General features: G+C 40.5%; 1 protein-coding gene across 6 annotated transcripts in view; it reads right to left on the minus strand.

Moving 5' to 3' along the window:
- BAG6 (BAG cochaperone 6) overlaps positions 1–20143 on the minus strand; it is a 2260316-nt gene that overhangs the window by 1246044 nt on the left and 994129 nt on the right. For all 6 annotated transcript variants that reach the window (XM_044083264.1, XM_044083261.1, XM_044083265.1 and 3 more), the window contains one exon: positions 1472–1553. In XM_044083264.1, the coding sequence (XP_043939199.1) occupies positions 1472–1553 (82 nt within the window). The remainder of the gene's footprint in view (positions 1–1471; positions 1554–20143) is intronic.

Consider the following 20143-nt stretch of genomic DNA (forward strand, 5'->3'; position numbering starts at 1 on the left):
ACGCTTTCTATCTAGCAGTCACATTAAAGTTAACATAGGTTAATACCCTCATCAGCTACAATTCTGACAAAATGTGTGTCACAAATGTCTTATTTGTTCACTATTCTGTGTTTGTATTAATAACCTCTATTATGAAGCATCACAGCTACCAATAATCTTATAAGTAGATGATAGGGTGACCTACAGATCTGGCCCCTCACTTTCCAACATTAAAAAGGAAATAATGGACTTTAATCAAGTCACAACTTAACTTCACAAATGAAATTACTGGCAGTTGGTGCAAAGTACTAAAGCTATAAGCTGTTAATGAGCTGTTTCTTGCATCTGGGATACAGAGTTTGATTCCTTCCACCTTCATCTGCCTGCTGTTGACTCTGAACAAATCATTTGCTCCCGGGTCAACTCTGAAGACAGACAGGTGTGTCCAGTGGGCTTATACAGTCAAGAAATAGAGAACAATAAATACGTAAAATAAAAGTAATATTCTTTAGACATCCAGAGAAAGAAAACAGTTTCCCCAGTCCATGATAAAGATAACATGCAAAAGCTTAAAGAACACTTCTGCAAGTTAGTATTGAGATTGAACCTCACATTTTCAGCAACATTTAAAAATAAGAAAAGCAAAACTTAATAAATGTCTTTACTGAGACAGAAAATATCACAATTTTCTTTCCCCTTTAGGTAAGGATGCCATTTGGGAAAGACATTTTACTCACCCAACTTAAACACAAGCCACCGATTATGCCTGTAGCCTCCAAGAAAAAGGCAACAAACTTTACTGAAAATATGCAGTTGCAGATTTATAACCCTCCCACCAAAGGCAAGGTATCTAATGTTTGATCCTCAACAAAAGTTAAATGGCTGCCAGTCAGAGACCACACCTCTTCCCAAGAGCACTTCCTTTTTAAACTTCTACAATTAGAATCCTTTCCACTTCTAGCAAGCCAGCCACCCACTATAAGGAAATTCACATTCCATCTTGGCTCTCTTTCCACCATCATCAGTGTCCTTCACCCCCCTCACAATAAGCCCATTGTGGAAATCACAGTTTCTAGATTCCGAGCCCAATGTTTTTGGAATTCCTCTCATCCAGGTTAAAAACTCCCCTCGTGCCCTCAAATTCTAAACTGAAAAAAAATTCATAAATGAAGCCAGATGTTTATGGTTTCAGGTAGCTCGGGATGCGAGTGAGAAAGGATCATGTGTAACAGCATGGATACCACTAAGAAATAATTTTGTAGAGTAAGGATCTGCTAAAATAAGGTGGTCAACACCCATTAAAGTTATACCACTTTTCAAAGTAAAATCTAAATCTTTGATAATTTACTTCTAAACATGGCATTCATGCAACATTTACTTTTTTATTCTGCAACATATTTTTATGTTAAATAAAACAGTAACAAAGCTAAACATTACATGTTTCCTTACTTTACCTAAATCTGTACTAAACGGTTAAAAATTAAAAACTTACCCACAACAACTGGCTGCATAAGAAGTTGGCCAACCAAACCACTGATCATCTGAGCTAAGGAAGCATTTGGCCCAGCACCAGTCTGTCAAAAAATATATAAACAAAATTTAACAATTTATTTCATGTACTTGTATCCATTTTTAATGGAAACCATAAAACTGCTCAGGGGGAAAACATACAATGTTTATGTTCTTGCCTGATGTCCACAGTTACACCACTTCTATACTTGCTAACAATAAAAAAATTTAGCCCTTCAAGTGTAATCACAGTATGACACTTAATACAGTATTATTTATTTTAAATATGTTTCTTTGTCAAGCAATGCATTCTCTGTAAACAAAGAATAGTTGTGTAAGAACTTACCTTAACCTTACATGTCCTTCTCTTCCATGTTGCAGTATTCATAACAGTAGGGAGGTGGCTGCCTGCAGCACCAGACATCCGGCCAGTATAACAAAATCTTAGGATCAGAGGTATGTGCAGCGTCTGATGTCAAAGCCATAAACTGACGTTGGCTATAAGTGTGAAGTCTGCACGTACTCACTTCAGAAAGGACTGCCGCATACAGTAGTACCTTTGGTAAGCAAGAAGGTAAAGAGAGAACGCAACATGGAAGAGAAGGACATCTAAGGATATGGTAAGTTCTTACACAACTACTCTATGTCCTTCTCTTCTCATGTTGCAGTATTCATAACTGTAGGGAGAGTACCAAAGCTTCTAGGTATGAGCCTGGGAGGAAGGATGTGGTCCCCAAGTCTATGAGACCATGTAGGATTGAGCTAACAAATCCAGTTCTAGCTCTAGAAACTAAATCTAGTTTAGAATGCTTGGTAAGTGTATGGAATGATGACCAGGTAGACTCGAAGCATAGTCTACTCCCCTGAAGAAGGCCGTTGAAGCAGCAGCTGTCCTGGCATGAGCTTTCACATTTCTAGATAGGACTTTTCCATGAAGGGAGCAACATGCAGAGATGGCCTTTGAGATCCACGAGGATACAGTCTGTTTCGAGACTGCCTTCCCCAAGGCCCTTGAGTGGAAGGAGACGAATAGCTGGTCAGACCTTCTAAAGCTTTGTCTAAATAATACACAAGTTGTCTGTGGACATCTAAGGAATGTAAGGTCCTTTCAGAGGAACTTTGAGGTTGAGGGAAGAAGACAGGAAGCTTAATGGTCTGATGTAAAGACAGCTCATTAACCACCTTAGGCATGAAGGAAGGGTTAGTCCTGAGAGAGATCATGTCTTTATGGAAGATGAGGTATGGGGAGGTGACCATCAGGGCTTGCATTTCTGATGTCCTTCTGGCAGATGTGAGGGCCACCAGCATAACAGTTTTGCATGTGCATAGCTTCAGTGATGCAGAATGAGCTGGCTCAAATGGCGGTAAGGTAAGTTTTTCAAGGACAAAAGTTAAGTCCCAAACAGGAGGTATTGGCTTCCTGGGGGGGGGGGGGGGGATATGGAGGACCACTTTCAAGAATAGCTTAACCTCTAATCTGGATGCAGGAGGAGGTACCAAAGGCAGGCAAGCGGAAATGGCAGACAACTGGACCTTAACAGACTAATACGTCCGTCCTGAATGTAGAAGCTCACACAAGCAAGAAAGGGCCGGAGGTACAAGAATGAGTAAAAGGTCCTGTTTTTTTCTTTTGACACCATCTGGAGAATCTTTTCCATTTTGACCCAATTTCTCCTTGTACTAGGTTTCCTGGCCTACTGCCGAATACTGGGTACGTCCTCTGAGTACAGGTGTCTGAAGCAGATCAGAACCCTATCACCTATAAAGTGAGTTTGAGATTGGTAACCTGAGGGTGTATTAGGGATCCCCTGTCTTATGTCAGTAGGTCTAAAAGGTGGGGTAACCTGTGCTGATTGCCCTTGGCTAAAAGTGAAGGGGAAACCAATGCTCTCTTAGCCAGTAGGAAGTCACCAGCAGGATTTTCAGTTTGTGTCTCTGTATCTTCAGAAGGACCTTCTGAATCAGTGTGAAAGGGGGGGGGGAGGCATAAAGATATATCCCCGCCCAAGAGAAAGAGAAGGCATCCACTTTCCAGGCTTGGGGGTGTGTGGATCCCTTGTACAAAACAGAGGCATCTGTCTGTTCTGGGAGGAGGCAAACAGATCTGCCTGAAGAATATCCCACCTGTGTATAAGATCCAGGAACACCTCTCTGTGAAGTATCCATTCGTGAGAGTGTGCAGAGGTTCTGCTGAATATGTCTGCCACTGCGCACACTGCTGAAGGGATATACACTGCTTGCAGGTGGATATGGAGTACTGATGCTAGGGTCCAGATGTGTATGGCTAGGCTGCAAAGGGGGTACAACCTTGCCCCCCCCCGCTTGTTTATGTACCACAAGACAGTCATATTGTCTCGGACTACTTTCAAGGTGTCGGGTAGCAGGACCTGTCGAAAGGTCTGTAATGCTAGGTAAAGGGCCCTCATCTCTTTGATGTACTACTTCACAAACGTTCTTATTGTCGCTGTTTCTATTTCTTCGTATAAGAACTTTGGAAGTGCTAACAATATCTACACAGCACAGCCTTTGAAAATGAATCGGGGACTGCTGTTCGATTAAATCCACTCTTATCCACGACTAAAACATCAGTGCAAAGACAAGAAATGAATTCAACAACTAATATACCTGATGAATTTTTTCAACAGCTAACCTTGTTGGAATGGAAGGTAAAGAAATATAAAGTTTAACAATGGCAGCGTTTTAGTTTTATGGCATACTTAGACTTGAGGATAGTACCCTCAAGGTCTGAGAATTCTAAAAATGCCTTCGTATGGCAATTCTTATCCCTCATTATTTAGAGGATGGCAAGAGATGAATCTGAAATTAAGTCTAGACTATATGACTAATGAATGTCTTTTTCCAAAAAATAGAAACTGAATTATGTGAAGAAATTAATATAGCAGAGAAGCAAACTTCTTCACTATCTACTTTTTCAACTCATGTTGCTGAATATAATAAAATGCTAGACAGAATTCAAAGCTATGACCGGTATCTTGAGAATGGGAAACGGAAGAAACTAAATAGGGACTTGAATGACTTCTCTAATGGGCATATTTTTTCTTGGCCCAAAGACAATCAAATTAGGAAATCTAAAGATGTCAGCAAAGAAACTGAACAACTCTACGTATTCTCTGGATGATATATCTGTGCCTTTAATTCAAACACAAGCATCTACAAGTTATTCAAATGTGGCTGTGAGGATTGGGGAGAGATGGGTGAAGGCTGCCAGCCTAGTCAAATAGAATTTGATATACAATTCTGGCATTTGTAAATACATTTAAAATACAGGCATGTTTTCTTGATAATAAATGTAAAATACAGGCATGTTTCTTGAGTGTAAAGAATACTGTGAAATGTGGAACTGCAAAATATATGACAACATTGCACTCTACTGGCCCAGTGAAGCATGTTGTACTCTTTCATGTTAGAATTCGGCTCCAGGGCGGCTGGATGAAGACCATTGTTTTACAGCTAAAGTTTATGACTAGAATTTAGATGTGGAAGGTGCTTTATTGCTCTAGTTTTTGTTAGAATATACATGTGAAATGTCTTGTATTGTTGTAAGTTTCTGAGGAGGTGTTAGATTGCTAAATAATGCAGTTTGTGGCCTGAGAACTCAGACCAGGTGTTAAGATGATGCAATATGAATACTGGGAAAACCCAAGTGTCAAAAATTATGTAATTTTGGGAGGGCCTTAGAGACATGTTTGTTAGCAATGTTTAAATACTATTTCTCACAAGAGACCTGAGAGCATTTTGATCTTGGATATCTAACTTATCAGCACTCTGCCTTGTGCTCACATGTAAATTTTAGCACTGTGATTTCTTGTAAGAATAGTTAAAGCTAGTAAAGATTAATTAGATATTTTTCTTTAAAAATCAGACCTGTCCTACTGTATTATTTTAAGTTTCTGTGTGATCTCTGAACTCTTAAGATATCTCAGTGGTTTTGTCTTGTGTTTTAATTATGTATTATTAAATATTTTTAACACCTTCTACCTGTGGCTGATTTGTGTAGAGATAAGCTCTAGAGTACACTGCACATTTATAGAGGTTATTGTAATAGACCACTCTAAAGTAAGCCTTGACTGTTAGTCATACTACCATTGGACATCAATTATTACTGTGCAATATTAGACACCCTTTTAAGGGCCCTTTAATAGCCATTATTAACTGGGTGGTGGCAGTAATTACTACCGTATAGTCTGTGTAAAGGGGCACAGTTGGAGAATCTGTGTCAGCCTTTCCCAGTAGTGTCTGTAAAGTTGCATAAATACTTATCTCAAAGTGTGTGTGTGTTGTGTCAGCTGCTTGGCAGGGACGCGAAGCACTGGTTGGACAGAGAAGGTACTGGAGGTTTTATCTTGCCCAGTTAGGCTGAGACCTGGACCCTATAGCTGTGCCAGTTGGAAGTATTATTGGGGACCTGGTGAGCAAGGGAGCAACCAGCCCAAGACTGACTGTGATCTCTGTGTGCACTTAAGGGAAATTGTACTTTACTGTGTGTATTAGTTATCCTTTTCTCTTCTATGAGACGACCTCCCTGGTGTTACTGGTGAGGACTGAGGCTCCTTGATTGCTGGGCCAGAGCACGGTCGTCACAGTGGCAACCAATGAAAATGCTTTGAATGTAACGCAAACCACTTCTGAGGCATCTACTCCTGTGACATGTGTTCCAAATACTTCCGGTTCTGTAACAACGGTTTCAAGCAACACTAATGCACCGGATTTTCGGCAAAGTACTGTTATATTCCAGCTAAAACTACTGGAGGTAGTTCAAAGAAACATCTTCCCTCGAATGGTCTTTCATTACAAAGGAAGCTGGGGAGGTCTCACAGCAACCAGAGAATGATTAACAAGAAAAAACAACAAATACATTAGTATGTGGTTCTGTCATTAATTGTGCTACATCAGATTTGTCTGTAGCAATTACATCTGAAAACAATGCTGTTGTGAATTTACCAGAATTAATATTAACTAACTCGATCATTGCTAAACAAAGGCTTGAAATTTATACCTGCGACTGTAGATTATTTAACTACTGCCTTAACTGATTTGAAAGTGTTTTGTCATAATATTAACCTTAAACTTATTTTTAAAGATTCTGTGATGCTAGAGAATATCCCTCTTAAATGTGCTAGTACATTTATTCCTTTTAGCCACCCTGTGATGACAGCTTTTCATGATATTTGTGAATCACAATTACGTGAATATTATAAAAATGATCGTAACTTTAAAAAGTTCTATAACCTATCCAATGATGAAAGGCAAGCCCTACAGCTGCTATGTAAAAATTATATTATTATTATTATGAGAGAGGCAGATAAAAGTGGGGCAACAGTCCTCATGGATAGGGATAAATACCTAAAAGCTATGTATTTAATTTTGTCTGATAAATCTGCCTTTAAGGAAATATCTAATGTGAACAAAACATGCTGGAGGGATAGGTTCCTGACCCAGAGACTCCCCATACTCTGGAACAGACTGCCCATATATGTCAAGCAGAGCGCCTCCTTGGCCCTCTTCAAAAGAAACCTCGACAATTGGATGGGAGATAGGAAATTCACCTTGGGGATCACGTCAGTCGCCCTGCTAGACAGGGGTCCAGGGAAGTAAATACTGTGGGAAGAAATATCCAGGGAATTGCTATGGCTTGGCTTGTATAGGCCCTAGGGCCGATAGCCTTGTACCAACCTATGAACCTAAGTGAAAAGAATTATTAGTAATTATCAATGTATCCATATTTGATTTACAAGCTATGAATGATATAAATACTGAGATATTCCACTGCTTTTCTGTTCCTTGTCCTATAATAACAATACTTTATGGACTTCCTAAAGTCCACAAATCTATTGTCCAATCACCCATGAGACCTATAATATCAGGAACAGGTTGGTCCACTGAACTAATTTCATTATATTTACAAAATATTTTGTCCAGTTATCTTAAGTATGCAAAAAGTTACATTAAGGGTACTGGTGATTTTTTGGAACAGCTGCAGCATTTTTTTTGCAAGCAGAGAACACAAGCCTTTTATGTTTGTTTTACTTGATATAAAAGTGACTGTTTAAAGTGATTCCCAAGGAATATGGAATACATTCTATTAAGAGGAATAGTAATAAACATGGATTGCTGGGTAGACAGAAACTGTTTGTGAATTACTTAAGCTTGTGTTAGATAATCATACTTTGTATTTAATGATAAATTTTATCAGACATCAGGAGTGGCAATGGGTACTCCCATTGCCAATACTTATGCATACTTGATTTTAGATAAATGGGAGTCAGAATTTGTGTATAATGCTCCGTTATGTTATAGCTCTAAAGTGGCTTTTTTCAAAAGATTTGTGGATGATGTATTTTTCATCTGGGAAGGTGGCTACTATGAGTTGAATTAATTTGTGGAATTTATGAACAACAATGATAGCTTTTTACAAGTCTCTATGTCTGCCTCACCAAATAATATTCAGTTTTTGGATGTTGATTTATTTATGAATATAGAAAATATACAGACATCTGTATACAACAAAACTGTCCATAAGAATAAATACCTCCACTATACCAATATGCATGCCCCACATATATCTAGGGGAATTATTAGGGGGCAATATTTGCGTATATGTAAATTGCATACTGATAGAGAAAAATGTATTGAGCAGATGAACGGAATCACTAACAAGCTATAGGATAGAGGTTATGAAGAAAATTTGTTAAATAGCATAAGGGAAGAAATTATTACTATAAGAGATGTACAGATTCGACCTTATGTTATTGCTAATAATATTCCAAATGAGAATGATAAACAAAAAATGAAGAATATACTTCAATATCTTACTACCTTTAGTAGATGTACAGATGGTGTGAAAAGAATAATGGAATTTAGAGTAGTTTGAAAAGTATTCCAGAATTAATAGATATTATTTGTGATAAACCTAAATTCTCTTTTCGGAATTGTATGAATTTAAAACAACTCTTACGCTATAAAGATATTTGATGTAAAACTAATGGTAGGAAGTTTACAAAATAAGGCACCTTCCCATGCCATAACTGAAGCTGCTGTTCTTCCAAAAATAGTGACTACAATTTTAAACATTCTATTATTAACAAAAAATATGTACTTAAATGTTTTGCAACTTTCAACACCTCTAACATAGTCTACTTAGCAACATGTAAAGCATGCAAAAGTTTTTACATAGGCAAATCTACTAGACGCCTTAGAGATAGAATTATAGAGCATAGATCTGATATAAAAAGGAATAACAAATTAATTGGCTAAAAGTGAAAATGATGCTAAACACGCATTCACCTTTAGAGTTTTAACTATGAGTATAAGAGGGGGCGACTTAAATAATAAACTTGAATTACAAGAATATGAATGGATTTTATTACAGGCAGATTCCTCCCCAGGAATTAATATGATGGTTACACTAAAACCCATTTTAAGGGACAGAGAGATTAATTTAAAATAAATTATCTAAGATAGAATGAATTATTTAAAGACTTGTAATTATATATATTTTAAATATATGTTGAATTTCTTAAAGTGAAGTTTTTTTTAAACAATCTTTTAATTAACGTTAACAATTTGCTTTTTCTTATTTCTATTTCTGTGCTTAATATTCTTTGAAACAAAGTTTCTTGTAGTTGGTGAAGTGCACCAACAGGCACCAAAGAGAAAAACTGAGAAAATGCTAAGTGCACACCACGGTGAAGTAAGTGAAACTTTTATAAATAGACATAAAAGGCTACAAAACAATAAAACAGGCACAAAAGGTAAGCGCTTTCGCTACCTGCCAGGTAGCTTCTTCAGACCTAAATCATTACAGTCAAACCATCTGTATTTAAATGCAATGAAGCCAATCAGAAAAAAGAACTGATTAAGACATCAATCATCATTTAAAAACGCAGTGAACCTAGTATAAAAATTTATTGGTAATGATGCTTACAAACATTGTAAAAATCTTTATATATATTAAGTAAATCTTAACCTCAATAATTCTACACCTCACAAAATTCAAAATGTATCCAAAAATCATTAAAAACATATTTTTAAAAATTATACAAAAAAAAATGCAACATAAAACAACATACTCAATGCTTCAAAGGGCATAGCTTCAGGTGGGGTTTCAAGGAGACTCATTCATTAATGCCTAGAAACTTAGCTTCCAGGTGTATAATCTATTGCTATCTCTCTCCAGTGAAAGTCTTAATGAAACCTCCTCTCATATTCTTACCCATCACTTCCAACACTTGAAATTTAAAACTGTGTTCATTACCTTTCTCAATTAAATGAAGTGCCAACACACTCTTAGTTCTCTTATTCCTTATACCACCCGCATGTTCTAAGATGCGTTCTCTGAAACTCCTGTTGGTCTTACCTATATAATAAACATAACATTCAACACAATATGAAAAATAAATTAAATCATTTGCACCGCAATCAGCGTATAGTGATGTCTCTACAACAACACCCTGACGTGGGTGCTCAAAATAGTTACCAGAGCAGATATATCTACAGGCTTTACAACGTCTACAAGAGAAGGTACCCTTCTCTTTGTGACTGGAGTGAATTAAGTACAGTTGTGTACCTACCATAAATGTAGATGCTCTGAATGTATTCACTGCTGCAGTCATTACAATTGGGTTATCCTGCTGGCAGGCTACCCGCAGTCGGCCTGAATTCCAAAGTCCTGGTCCGGCGTCGGTTGCTGTCATCTCCTCCCTGACGTCAGTGCGCCAGGGGTATAAAAGATGCAGCCAACGCGTTTTTCTTCAGTTTTTCTTGCCCCAGATGTCAGGTGCCCCCAAAACAGTACGCTAATTTATGCCAATAAACATGCATGCAGTAAAGTAAACTCTTCCTACATCTACAAGCAAATACACCACATAGGTTGTATACATAGGTTGTATAGAATAGAGACGTACAGATAAGTCCCAGCAAAGAAAAGGGGGATGGTGGGTAACCTGGACTGCAACAGTGAATACACTCGAACATCTACATTTATGGTAGGTACACAACTGTACTATGTTCATCGTGTTTTACTGTTGCAGTCATTACAATTGGGTTGAATCCCAAAGCTAAGGTTGGGAGGCTGGGGCTAAATAGAATTAGGAGAGGCTATGAGGCCCTGCAGAACTGCAGTGGCAAAGCTTGCCCTGGATTTAGAGTAGAGAGGTAAGTGATACTGCTTTGTAAAAGTATGCACTTAACTCCAAGTTGCAGCCTCTAAAATGTCTTTGGTTGGTACTCCTCTGAGGAAGGCTGCTGAAGTGGCTGCTGCTCTGGTTAAATGTGGCCTAATGCCCTTAGGCACTGCTTTGCCATGCTGTGAATAGCAGAAATGAATGCAGTGGCCTATCCACTTTGAAATAGTCTGCTTTGAGATGGCCTTTCCTTGTGATCCTGCAGCATATGCCACTAGACGTTGTTCAGTCTTTCTGAAAGCTTTGGTTCTGTCCAAGTAGAAGCGTAGCTGCCTGTGAATGTCCAAAGAATGCAGCAGTCTCTCACCCTTAATCTGTGGGTTTGGATAAAAGGTAGGCAAATGAATTGTTTGGTTCAGGGCCACACTGGACACTACCTTAGGCATAAATGTCGGGTTTGTCCTCAGAGAAACCCTGTCAGGATGGAAAATAAAAGGTTCCACAGCCATGAGAGCCTGTAACTCAGAGACTCGTCTTGCAGAGGTTATTGTTAGGAGCAGAGCTGTTTTCCAGGATAAGAATTTTATATCAGCTGTAGAAGCTGGCTCAAAAGGAGGCAGTGTGAGTTTTTTCCAAGGCATAATTGAGGTCCCATGCAGGTATTGGTGCTCTCCTTGGAGGTCTTATGTTTTTGGCCCCTCTGAGGTACTGCCGTAGTATTGGATGGGAAAAAATAGGTGGTTCTGTATTGTAATGAGCTAAAATGGCAGAAGCATGAATTTTGATTTATGAAAAGGAGAGGCCTTTGTACAGCATCTCAGTTAAGTATTGCAAAATCTGAGGAATATTTGGTACAATCATGTTAATTCATTGTGCCTGGTTCCAAGCACAAAATCTCTTCCATTTTTCTGCATAAGATTTTCTGGTGCTAGGCCTCCTGGCCTCCAAAATGACATCCATCACCGCTTTAGAGAGAGTTACATTATCCGCCATGCTTCCAGATTTAAGGTCCTGAGTTGGCTGTGCAGAATCTGTTTTTTTGGGTCAATAAGTGAGGAATTTGAGGTAATGTCCAGGCTGGGTATTGAGACAAGTTCTTTAGGATTGGGTACCCAGTGCTGGCGGGGCCAGTCTGGGGCAATCAGTATCATTTTTGGCTTCTCTTGTCTGACCTTTATGAGTACCTTGGGGAGGAGAGGCAGTGGAGGAAAGGCATATACTGTTAAGTTTTTCCAGCTGAAAGATAGAGCATCCACTTTCTATGCTTGCTTGTGATATGTCCTTGTGCAGAATTCTCTGTAGTTGGCAGTTGTGAGGGCAGGCAAATAGGTCTATGTCCGGGCATCCCCAGTTCCTTATTATCATGCTGAAGACTTGTAGATCCAATTTCCACTTGTGGGGATCCATTAGGTTTATGTTAGTTCATCTGCCAGAGTATTTACGTTTCCTGGCAGGAATTGTGCTTGCAGGTGTACTTGGTAAGTCAATGCTGTGTCTCTCAAAGTTATGTCTAGTCTGCAGAGGGGGTAGGAATGTGTGCCTCCCTGCTTGTTTATGTACCACATGACCATAGTATTGTCCGTCTTTATCAATAGTTGTCCTGGATGAAGTAGATCCTTGAAGGCTGTCAGGGCATTGTGAACAGCTAGCATCTCTTTTTGACTGATATGTAGATGCATTTGGCTTGTGGACCATGTGCTCTGAATACATCTTCCTGCCATACGGGCCCCCCAAGCATAATCTGATGCATCTGTTGTTAATGTCTGCCTGGCTGTGGGTTAAGTGAAAGGCTGTCCCTTGTTGTGGTGACAGGCCTTTGCCCACCATCGAAACTCCTGTTGCAGGCAGGGAATAAGGGTAATTATTGCTTCCAGGCTGTGGCAATGTTGTGTCCAAACACTTTTTAGATACCATTGTAGTTTCCTCATATGCAGTTTTGCAATTAGCAGAATGCAGGATGCCATGAAGCCCAATGCCTGCAGAATTTTTCTTGCACATAACTGGGTTTTTGTTGCCAACATTTTGAAATAAGTAGTCAGTTGTCTTTGTTTGTCTGGCATGAGATAAGCCATCTGGGCAGCTGTATTTAAGCTTGCACCTAGGAATATTATCTCTTGAGCGGGTACTAGTTTTGATTTCTTTTCGTTTACTGTGTACCCTACGCATGTTAGTAATCTTTTCACAAACGCCAGATGCTGTAGTAGAATGTCCTTGTTCTCTGCCTGAATAAGGCAGTCGTCCAAGTAAGGATATATTTGTATTCCTCTGTCTGCAAAATGCAATTACTGGTGCCAGGCATTTTGTGAAGACCCTGGGCGCAGTAGATAAGCCAAAGGGCAGTGCAGAGAATTGGTAGTGCATTGAGCCAGCTATAAATCTGAGGTATCTTCTGCATGATTGTCTGATTGAGACATGCAGGTATGACTCTTAGGTCTAAAGTCACAAGCCAAGCCTTTTTGCCCAGCATGGGCAGAAGCTGCTGCAGAGTCAACATTTTGAATTTTGGAATATCCAGAAATGTGTTTAGAATAGACGGGTCCAGTATAGGTCTCCAGGCTTTGTCCTTTCTAGGCACCAAGAACAGATGAGCAAAAACCTAACACTTGCTCTTGCTGTGGTACTCGCTGGATGGCCCTCATGTCCATGAGGGATGAAACTTGTTTTTGTGCCTCTGTCCATTGATTGTGTGGGCAGGTCTGGCATACCGTTTGCCCTTGGCAGGGTGTGAAAATGGAACCTGTAGCCTTATGACACTATATTCAAGACCCATTTGTCCTGGCTGATCATGTGCCAATTTTGTGAAAAAAGTGCTAGTTTCCCCCCCAAAGGAGCTGCCAGAAGATAAGTGCTTGGTGTTGGCAGGGGAAAGTCATCGAGACTGTTTACTGTATGGCTGTGATTTATCTTCTCCGCTTTAGGAGGTAGAAGCACCCCATTGTTTAGTCCTGTATGAGCCTTGGGGCTGGGATCTGCCTCTGGGGCGTCTGTATCTGCCTCTTTGTGGCCTGTCTGACACTGGAAAGGACCAATTATTTGTAGGCCAGTTCCTGCTAAATCTGGGAGGCTGTACCTGTAAGAAATCCTTGACTGTTTGCATACATTTTGCTTTGTCCTCCATTTTCTTCAAGACCTCTTCTGCTTTAACACCAAACAAGGTATCATGCTGTAATGGAGCATCTAATAATTTTGCTTTAACATGATCAGGCAGATTCTGTTCCTTTAACCAAGCATGCCTACTAATGACAGAACCCGTAACAGCGGCCCTGCAGGAGGCCTCCAGAGAATCAAAACCACACTGCAAAGTATGCTTTCCCACTTGTTCAGCTGCATGCAATAAATCCTGCATTTCTTTATTTTCTACACATTCAGAATTTGTCAACATTTTCTGTTTAAGAAGTTTTCTGTTTAAGAAGTGACATAAGATATTGCTGATATTTAAGCATATGAAACTGACAATTTAAAGCCCTTACAGCCAAGGTAGCAGAAGTGTAAATCTTTTTCCCCAATCTGTCCAGGGCCCTTGAATCTCTATCAGAGGGGATAGGGTTTTTTGCAGTGGAAGCCTTGATCCCTTTGGGACCCTGAGAGATAGTTTTTGGGTCAGCAGCAGGGTTTTGATAAAGAAATTTATGAGAGTCAGGAACCCTGTAGTATCTGTCTGGCTTAACAGGAGCTGGTGGTAAAGAGTCAGGAGTCGGACTGGACTCTATAAATACATTATCTACAATGTCTAACACAGGAGGAATAGCAAGGGGCCTGTGCCGAGGTAGTAAAAGAAAAATCTCTGAGCCTTTTCTTAGATTGTGAGTAATCTTGGCTCTCCCAGTGGAAGTGCTCCCTCATAGTATGCAGGATCTCCCCAAAAGAGTAATCCTCAGGAGGAGAGGCTGAAGGGATAGATTCTTCAGCATCGGAATCCTCATAGGGAGGAAGAGAGTATTCCTGTTCAGAAGAGGAATCAGAGGAAATGGAAACCTGATCTGAAGATTCATATTCTGTCTCTTGCCTAGGCCTCTTATAAAGAGGGGGATGGGAACCCCTGATCAAAGTAATTAGGTCTTCGGACATTTTAAGCATGTTTTTTAGGCATGGAGGCCTGTCCAGGGGAATGTTGTACTTGTTTCTTTGTCTTTAGAGGTGCTTTAGTCTTTGCCTTTGAAGCTGAAGTCGTTTTCACATATAACTGTGTAGGTCTGAAAACACCCTCAGAAGCCAATGCCTGCTCAGCGGCTCTGGACCCATCTAAGGGAATAGTTTCCGAGGATCCAATACCTTGAGTTTCCAGCGGCATAGTCGGCTCCATGTGGGAGTTGGAAGCGGCCTGTGGCTCTGAGGTAGCGGGAGTCAGAGGCTGCAAAAGTGCCTCACTGAGAACCGGCAACTGGCCTAGCCGAAGCCTCGTCATCGGTTTTGGACCTTGGATGCCTGTCCTTTTCTTTACACTTTTTATAAATTCCGGTAGTTGGTTGCTCCAACAGAATTATATAATTAAATCTTCTGCCAAAATAATGAAATGCAAAATCGTACCGACGCTTAATAGTGCGTTGGTTAAATCTAGCACAAAACCGACAACTAGCAATGTCGTGGTCAGGGCCTAGGCAAGGAATACAGTAAGAATGAAAATCCTCATGAGGTATTTGCTTCCCACAAGAAATACAATTAACTTTTTCTGACATCGGTCTGGAGCAAGAAAAAAGTTTCCCCAATGGGGTACTTAGCTTTAATGAAGACTTCGGATCTGAAATTCGAATTTGAAAATCTCAGGAGTTGGCCGACCGGCACTTGTGAACTGCTTTTGATTCGGGCACCGCGCGGCAAAAAAGACTGCGTCGGCTGCATCTTTTATACCCCTGGTGCACTGACGTCAGGGAGGAGGCGACAGCAACTGACGCCGGACCAGGACTTTGGAATTCAGGCTGACTGTGGGTAGCCTGCCAGCAGGATAACCCAATTGTAATGACTGCAACAGTGAAACACGATGAACATCCCTTGTTTTCACTCTTATAACACAGCTGTCTCTTCGGACCTACTATTTCTAAAACCATATTGTGGTCTAGCTCCTATCACCTGTCTAACTTTCTCATTTGTATTTGGTATCCCCTAATTCCTGTTGACAATTTCACAAATATTACTACTATAAGTGAATGTCAACCTAGTGACTGCACTACTGTTTTGACTATCTCACTATGAGAATCGGGTCTGTCTGAGAAATAAGGGAGTCCCCTAATACACCGTTCACTCAAAGCTTCAGCTAACTTGGCATCAACCTCTTTTCCATTATACCCTCAGTACATAAACTCATTCCTTAACTCACCCAATGCTGTCTTCCTGTCTTCATCATTAATGTGTAACCTCATCCTTCGCAAAGCTTGACTCTTAATAACATTCCTGTACATTGAGTATGTTGTTGTATGCTGCATTTTATTTTGTATATATTTTTTTAAAATAAGTTTTTAATGATTTTTTGATACATTTTGAATTTTGTGAAGTGTAGAATTACTGAGGTTAACATTTATTTAATATATCAAAAGGTTTTTACAATGTTTGTAAGCATCATTACCAATAGATTTTTATACTAGGTTCACTGTGTTTTTAAATGATGATCAATGTCTTAATCAGTTTTTCCTGACTGGCTTCATTGCATTTAAATACGGATGGTTTGACTGTTATGATTTAGGTCTGAAGAAGCTACCTGGCAGGTAGCGAAAGCACTTACCTTTTGTGCCTGTTTTATTGTTTTGTAGCCTTTTATGTCTATTTATTAAAGTTTCACTTACTTCACTGTGGTGTGCACCTAGCGTTTTCTCAGGTTTTGGCTGTGCTTAATAGACTGGTGTACTTAAATGTGAATGTAACTTATTTTATCCTGCACTGATGAAGGGTTCCTGAACCGAAAAGCTTTGCTTTTTTGTCATTAAATTCTTCACAGTACTTTGTTCCATTTGTTTTTTTTCTTGGAATGAGGGGGTGGGGGGGGGCAGCAGATGCAAGGTGAGTAATTTTGAAGGTGTGAACCTTGAGGAAAAGGTTGAGGACAGACCGATTCAGGACTGGTCTCCAAGGACCACCTTTCCTTGGTACCAGGAACATCCTGGAATAAAACCCCCTTTTTATCTGTTGTGGTGGTACTCTTTCTATGGTACCCTGAGCCTGTAATTGATTGAGAATAGAAGGGAAGAGATGAAGCTGGCTTGGAGGGAGTTGGGGTATCTCCTGGAAAGGGGGCAGTGTCCACCAAGTCATAAAATAACCTTTTTGAATGACAGAGAGGACCCAGTTCTCTGACGTGATCTTCTGCCAGGAGGGTAGGGAGAGGATGAGGCGAAGGGACAGGGGATGGAAGGAGGTAGTAGTTTTAAGTCACAGTGGAGGGGGTCTGCACGGGTCAGACTGCTTCCAAAAGGGAGTGATAGTGGCAGAGGAAGGAGGTCTAGGAGTTGAATGTTTCCTACTTTGTTTCTGTCCCTTAGTCTAAGGTGGAGCAGAATGAGCTGACTTGTCTCCTAACAAAGGTTGTCCATTGAGGATAACTCCTATGGTATCTAGGAATTGGTGAAACCAGCAAATGTATTAAATTTTGCAACTCCTTTTCCTTTTCTTGTAGGGATTTGAGGATTTCTGCAGAAGTTTCACCGAAAAGGGCCTTAGTAGCTACTGGAGCATTAAACAACTTGGCCTGTACATCCATAAGAAGAGGTTGGAGCCTCACCCAGGAGTATCGCCTCAGGACAGAGGCTGAAGCTGCAGATTTTGAAGAGGCTTCCACCGCATCGTAACTGCACTTAATACAGTGCCTAGTCATCTGTGAGGTGGTGGCAAGTAGGGTATGAAGTTGGGTCTTTGCAAGCGAGTCTGGTAATTCAGCTAAGAGACCTGAACCTTAGAGGGTTGTCCAAAACAAACCTGGCCATGTGGGTTTGGTAATTTAGGGCTCTAACGGCAAGAGTAGAAGAGGTATAGATCTTCTTGCCTAGCCTATCCATGAACTTGCTGTCCTTGTCAGTACGCAATAGAGAGGGTGAGGGGAGCTGTCTGGAGGATTTGTCAGCAGAGACTGCTATGACTGCTGCGTCTGCAAGGGTTTTTTTTTCTCTCCAACATCTTTATTAAACTTCCACATATGACAAAGGCAATCTTATATTTATATAAATGAAAAACATACACATATCACTTTAATTGTAAACAATTTACTTCACAGACACCATTGAAACAACTGTAGTTGTAAACAGAAATCATTTATAAACCTTACTATCAGTCAGTTATACATTATACAGTTCATTCAAATCCTGCCACTTAAACCTCATTCCTGCTCTGCGTATACTTTTCCCACAATTCCCATTTTTTTCTATGTAGTTTGCTCATTCCCTTTTCTGAAGATCCCAATTCCAGTTGTTTTATCTTTGGTACTATATTCACTACTTCTAGTAAAGTTGGTGTAGACTTTGAATTCCATTTTCTAGCAATTTCTTTTTTGGCAGCCACCATAATTAGACTCAGCAAGTCTTTACTATGTCTAGGCAATTCCGATTCTGTAGCATAACTCTACAAAGGAGTTCTTGTACAGGTACTGAATGTCCTGAGGAAATTTATAGAAATTGTCTGGGCATTTTGAAGCAAGGGGGCTGAGAAGCAGCCATAAAGGCATCTTGAAAGGCCAGAAGCAAGGGAGGTAGGGGAGGGCAGATCCATTTGTAATAATTCAAAGTACTTTTTTTTTGTTTCTGAAACATCTAAGGCCTGCCATTTAAAGTGTTCTCTCATGAGAGAGACAGTATCCCCAAAAGTAAATTCTTCCCATGGTGACTCAGGGCTGATGGTGCCCTCTTCATCTGGGGTGATAAAGTCCTTGGGGGATTCAATTTGAGAGCAGTAAGTCAGGGATTCTTTAGAGGAGGAGTGTTCTTCCTCTGATTCTTCTAAAGTCTGCACAGTAAAAGGGCAGAGTGAGGGACCTGTGACTGGACCTGGAATGCCTTGAAGAGACTTTGTGAGAAAACATCCCACTCAGGTGCAGGTTGCTGTTCAGCATGTTAAATTTCATTTTCCTCTTTAGAGAAATAGAAGGAAGGGTCGATTTAGAGACAGACGTCTGGGAGGATGGCAGAGCAGGAGTAGGTCCCTCCGATGCCACGAGCCATGTTTCCCCCCTCGGCATCAGGAGCTAATGGCTGGTTTACCTCAGAGGAAGTACTTGGCATTTCCACCAAACTGGTTTCCATTGCAGTTCTCGATTCAGGCTGAGAAACAGACAAATTATGGGACCCTGCGCGAACATCTACCTCAAGAGTCTCACCGGATTCCTAAGGTGCAGCATGGGCATCTGGCCAAAGTTTTTTTGGCCTTCTTCTGAGGTGGCTGGTCGGAAGTACCTACCCCGCCGCCCTCCATACCTAATGCCAATTGTATAGTCTCTGGTTCTCGAGATACAGTTTGAGTGCAGCCTGACTGATGCATAGAGTTTTAGGCACAAACGACTTACAAATTTCGCAAGATGTATGGTCATGGGCCTCCCCTAAACAAAATATGCATTTGTCATGCATGTTCTTGTGAGGAATTTGTCACCACAAACACAGTTCCCCTTTCTAGTTGACATGTACATCTGAAAAACTAAATAATAGATAAGTAGAAAACAAAAGGGCACTTATCTGTAGTGGGCAGCCGAGACACATGAATGAACTGCTTCCCGAAGCTGGCGATCGGAGGTCCAAAGATCACTGCGGCAGAAAAGTTCTGAAGTGGTTACGTGCCGACCTCACATTTATAGCCAACGTTGCTGTATGGCTCTGACATCAGACACAACACGTATCCTTGATCAGTTATGAATACTGCAACTGAGACTAGAAAGTACAGTTTTGTACCTACCATAAATGTAGATGTTCGAAGATCCACATTGCTGCAGTCCTTACACTTGGGTAGTCCGCTGTCCTCGGTCGGCCCGAATATCAAAGTATAAGGCTGACGTCGGTCAAGGCGCATTTGACTGACATCAGGACGTCAGGGTACAAATGCGCATGACCGACGTCATATCCTCAGTCTTTTCTTGCCCCAGATGTCAGAAGACCCTAAAAATAAAGGTCAAAACCAAAAGACAGCAAACAACCAACCAACCATGCTAGCACTAAAAATATGTACAATATATACAATATACACCCTATTGACAACCCAACCCACACAACCGCCTCTAACTACAGAGGGGAAGGAGGGAGGGTAAATTGGACTGCAACAATGTGGATCTTCGAACATCTACATTTATGGTAGGTACAAAACTGTACTATGTTCTTCATCTCACATTGCTGCAGTCCTTACACTTGGGTAGAATCCCAAAGCAGAGGTAAGGGAGGATGGCCAAACTATAAGGAAGCAGGAGCTGCCAGAATGCCCTGCAAAACAGCAGTGGCAAAACCAGCCCTGGATTTAGAGTAAAGTGGTAGGTGATAATGCCTAGAGAAAGTATGCACTGAACTCCAAGTAGCTGCCTCCAAAATATCCTTAGTTGCCACCCCTCAAAAAGC

Source organism: Protopterus annectens, chromosome 9.part0 (assembly GCF_019279795.1).
Source record: "Protopterus annectens isolate FY-2018-M chromosome 9.part0, PAN1.0, whole genome shotgun sequence".
Taxonomy (NCBI): Eukaryota; Metazoa; Chordata; order Ceratodontiformes; family Protopteridae; genus Protopterus; species Protopterus annectens.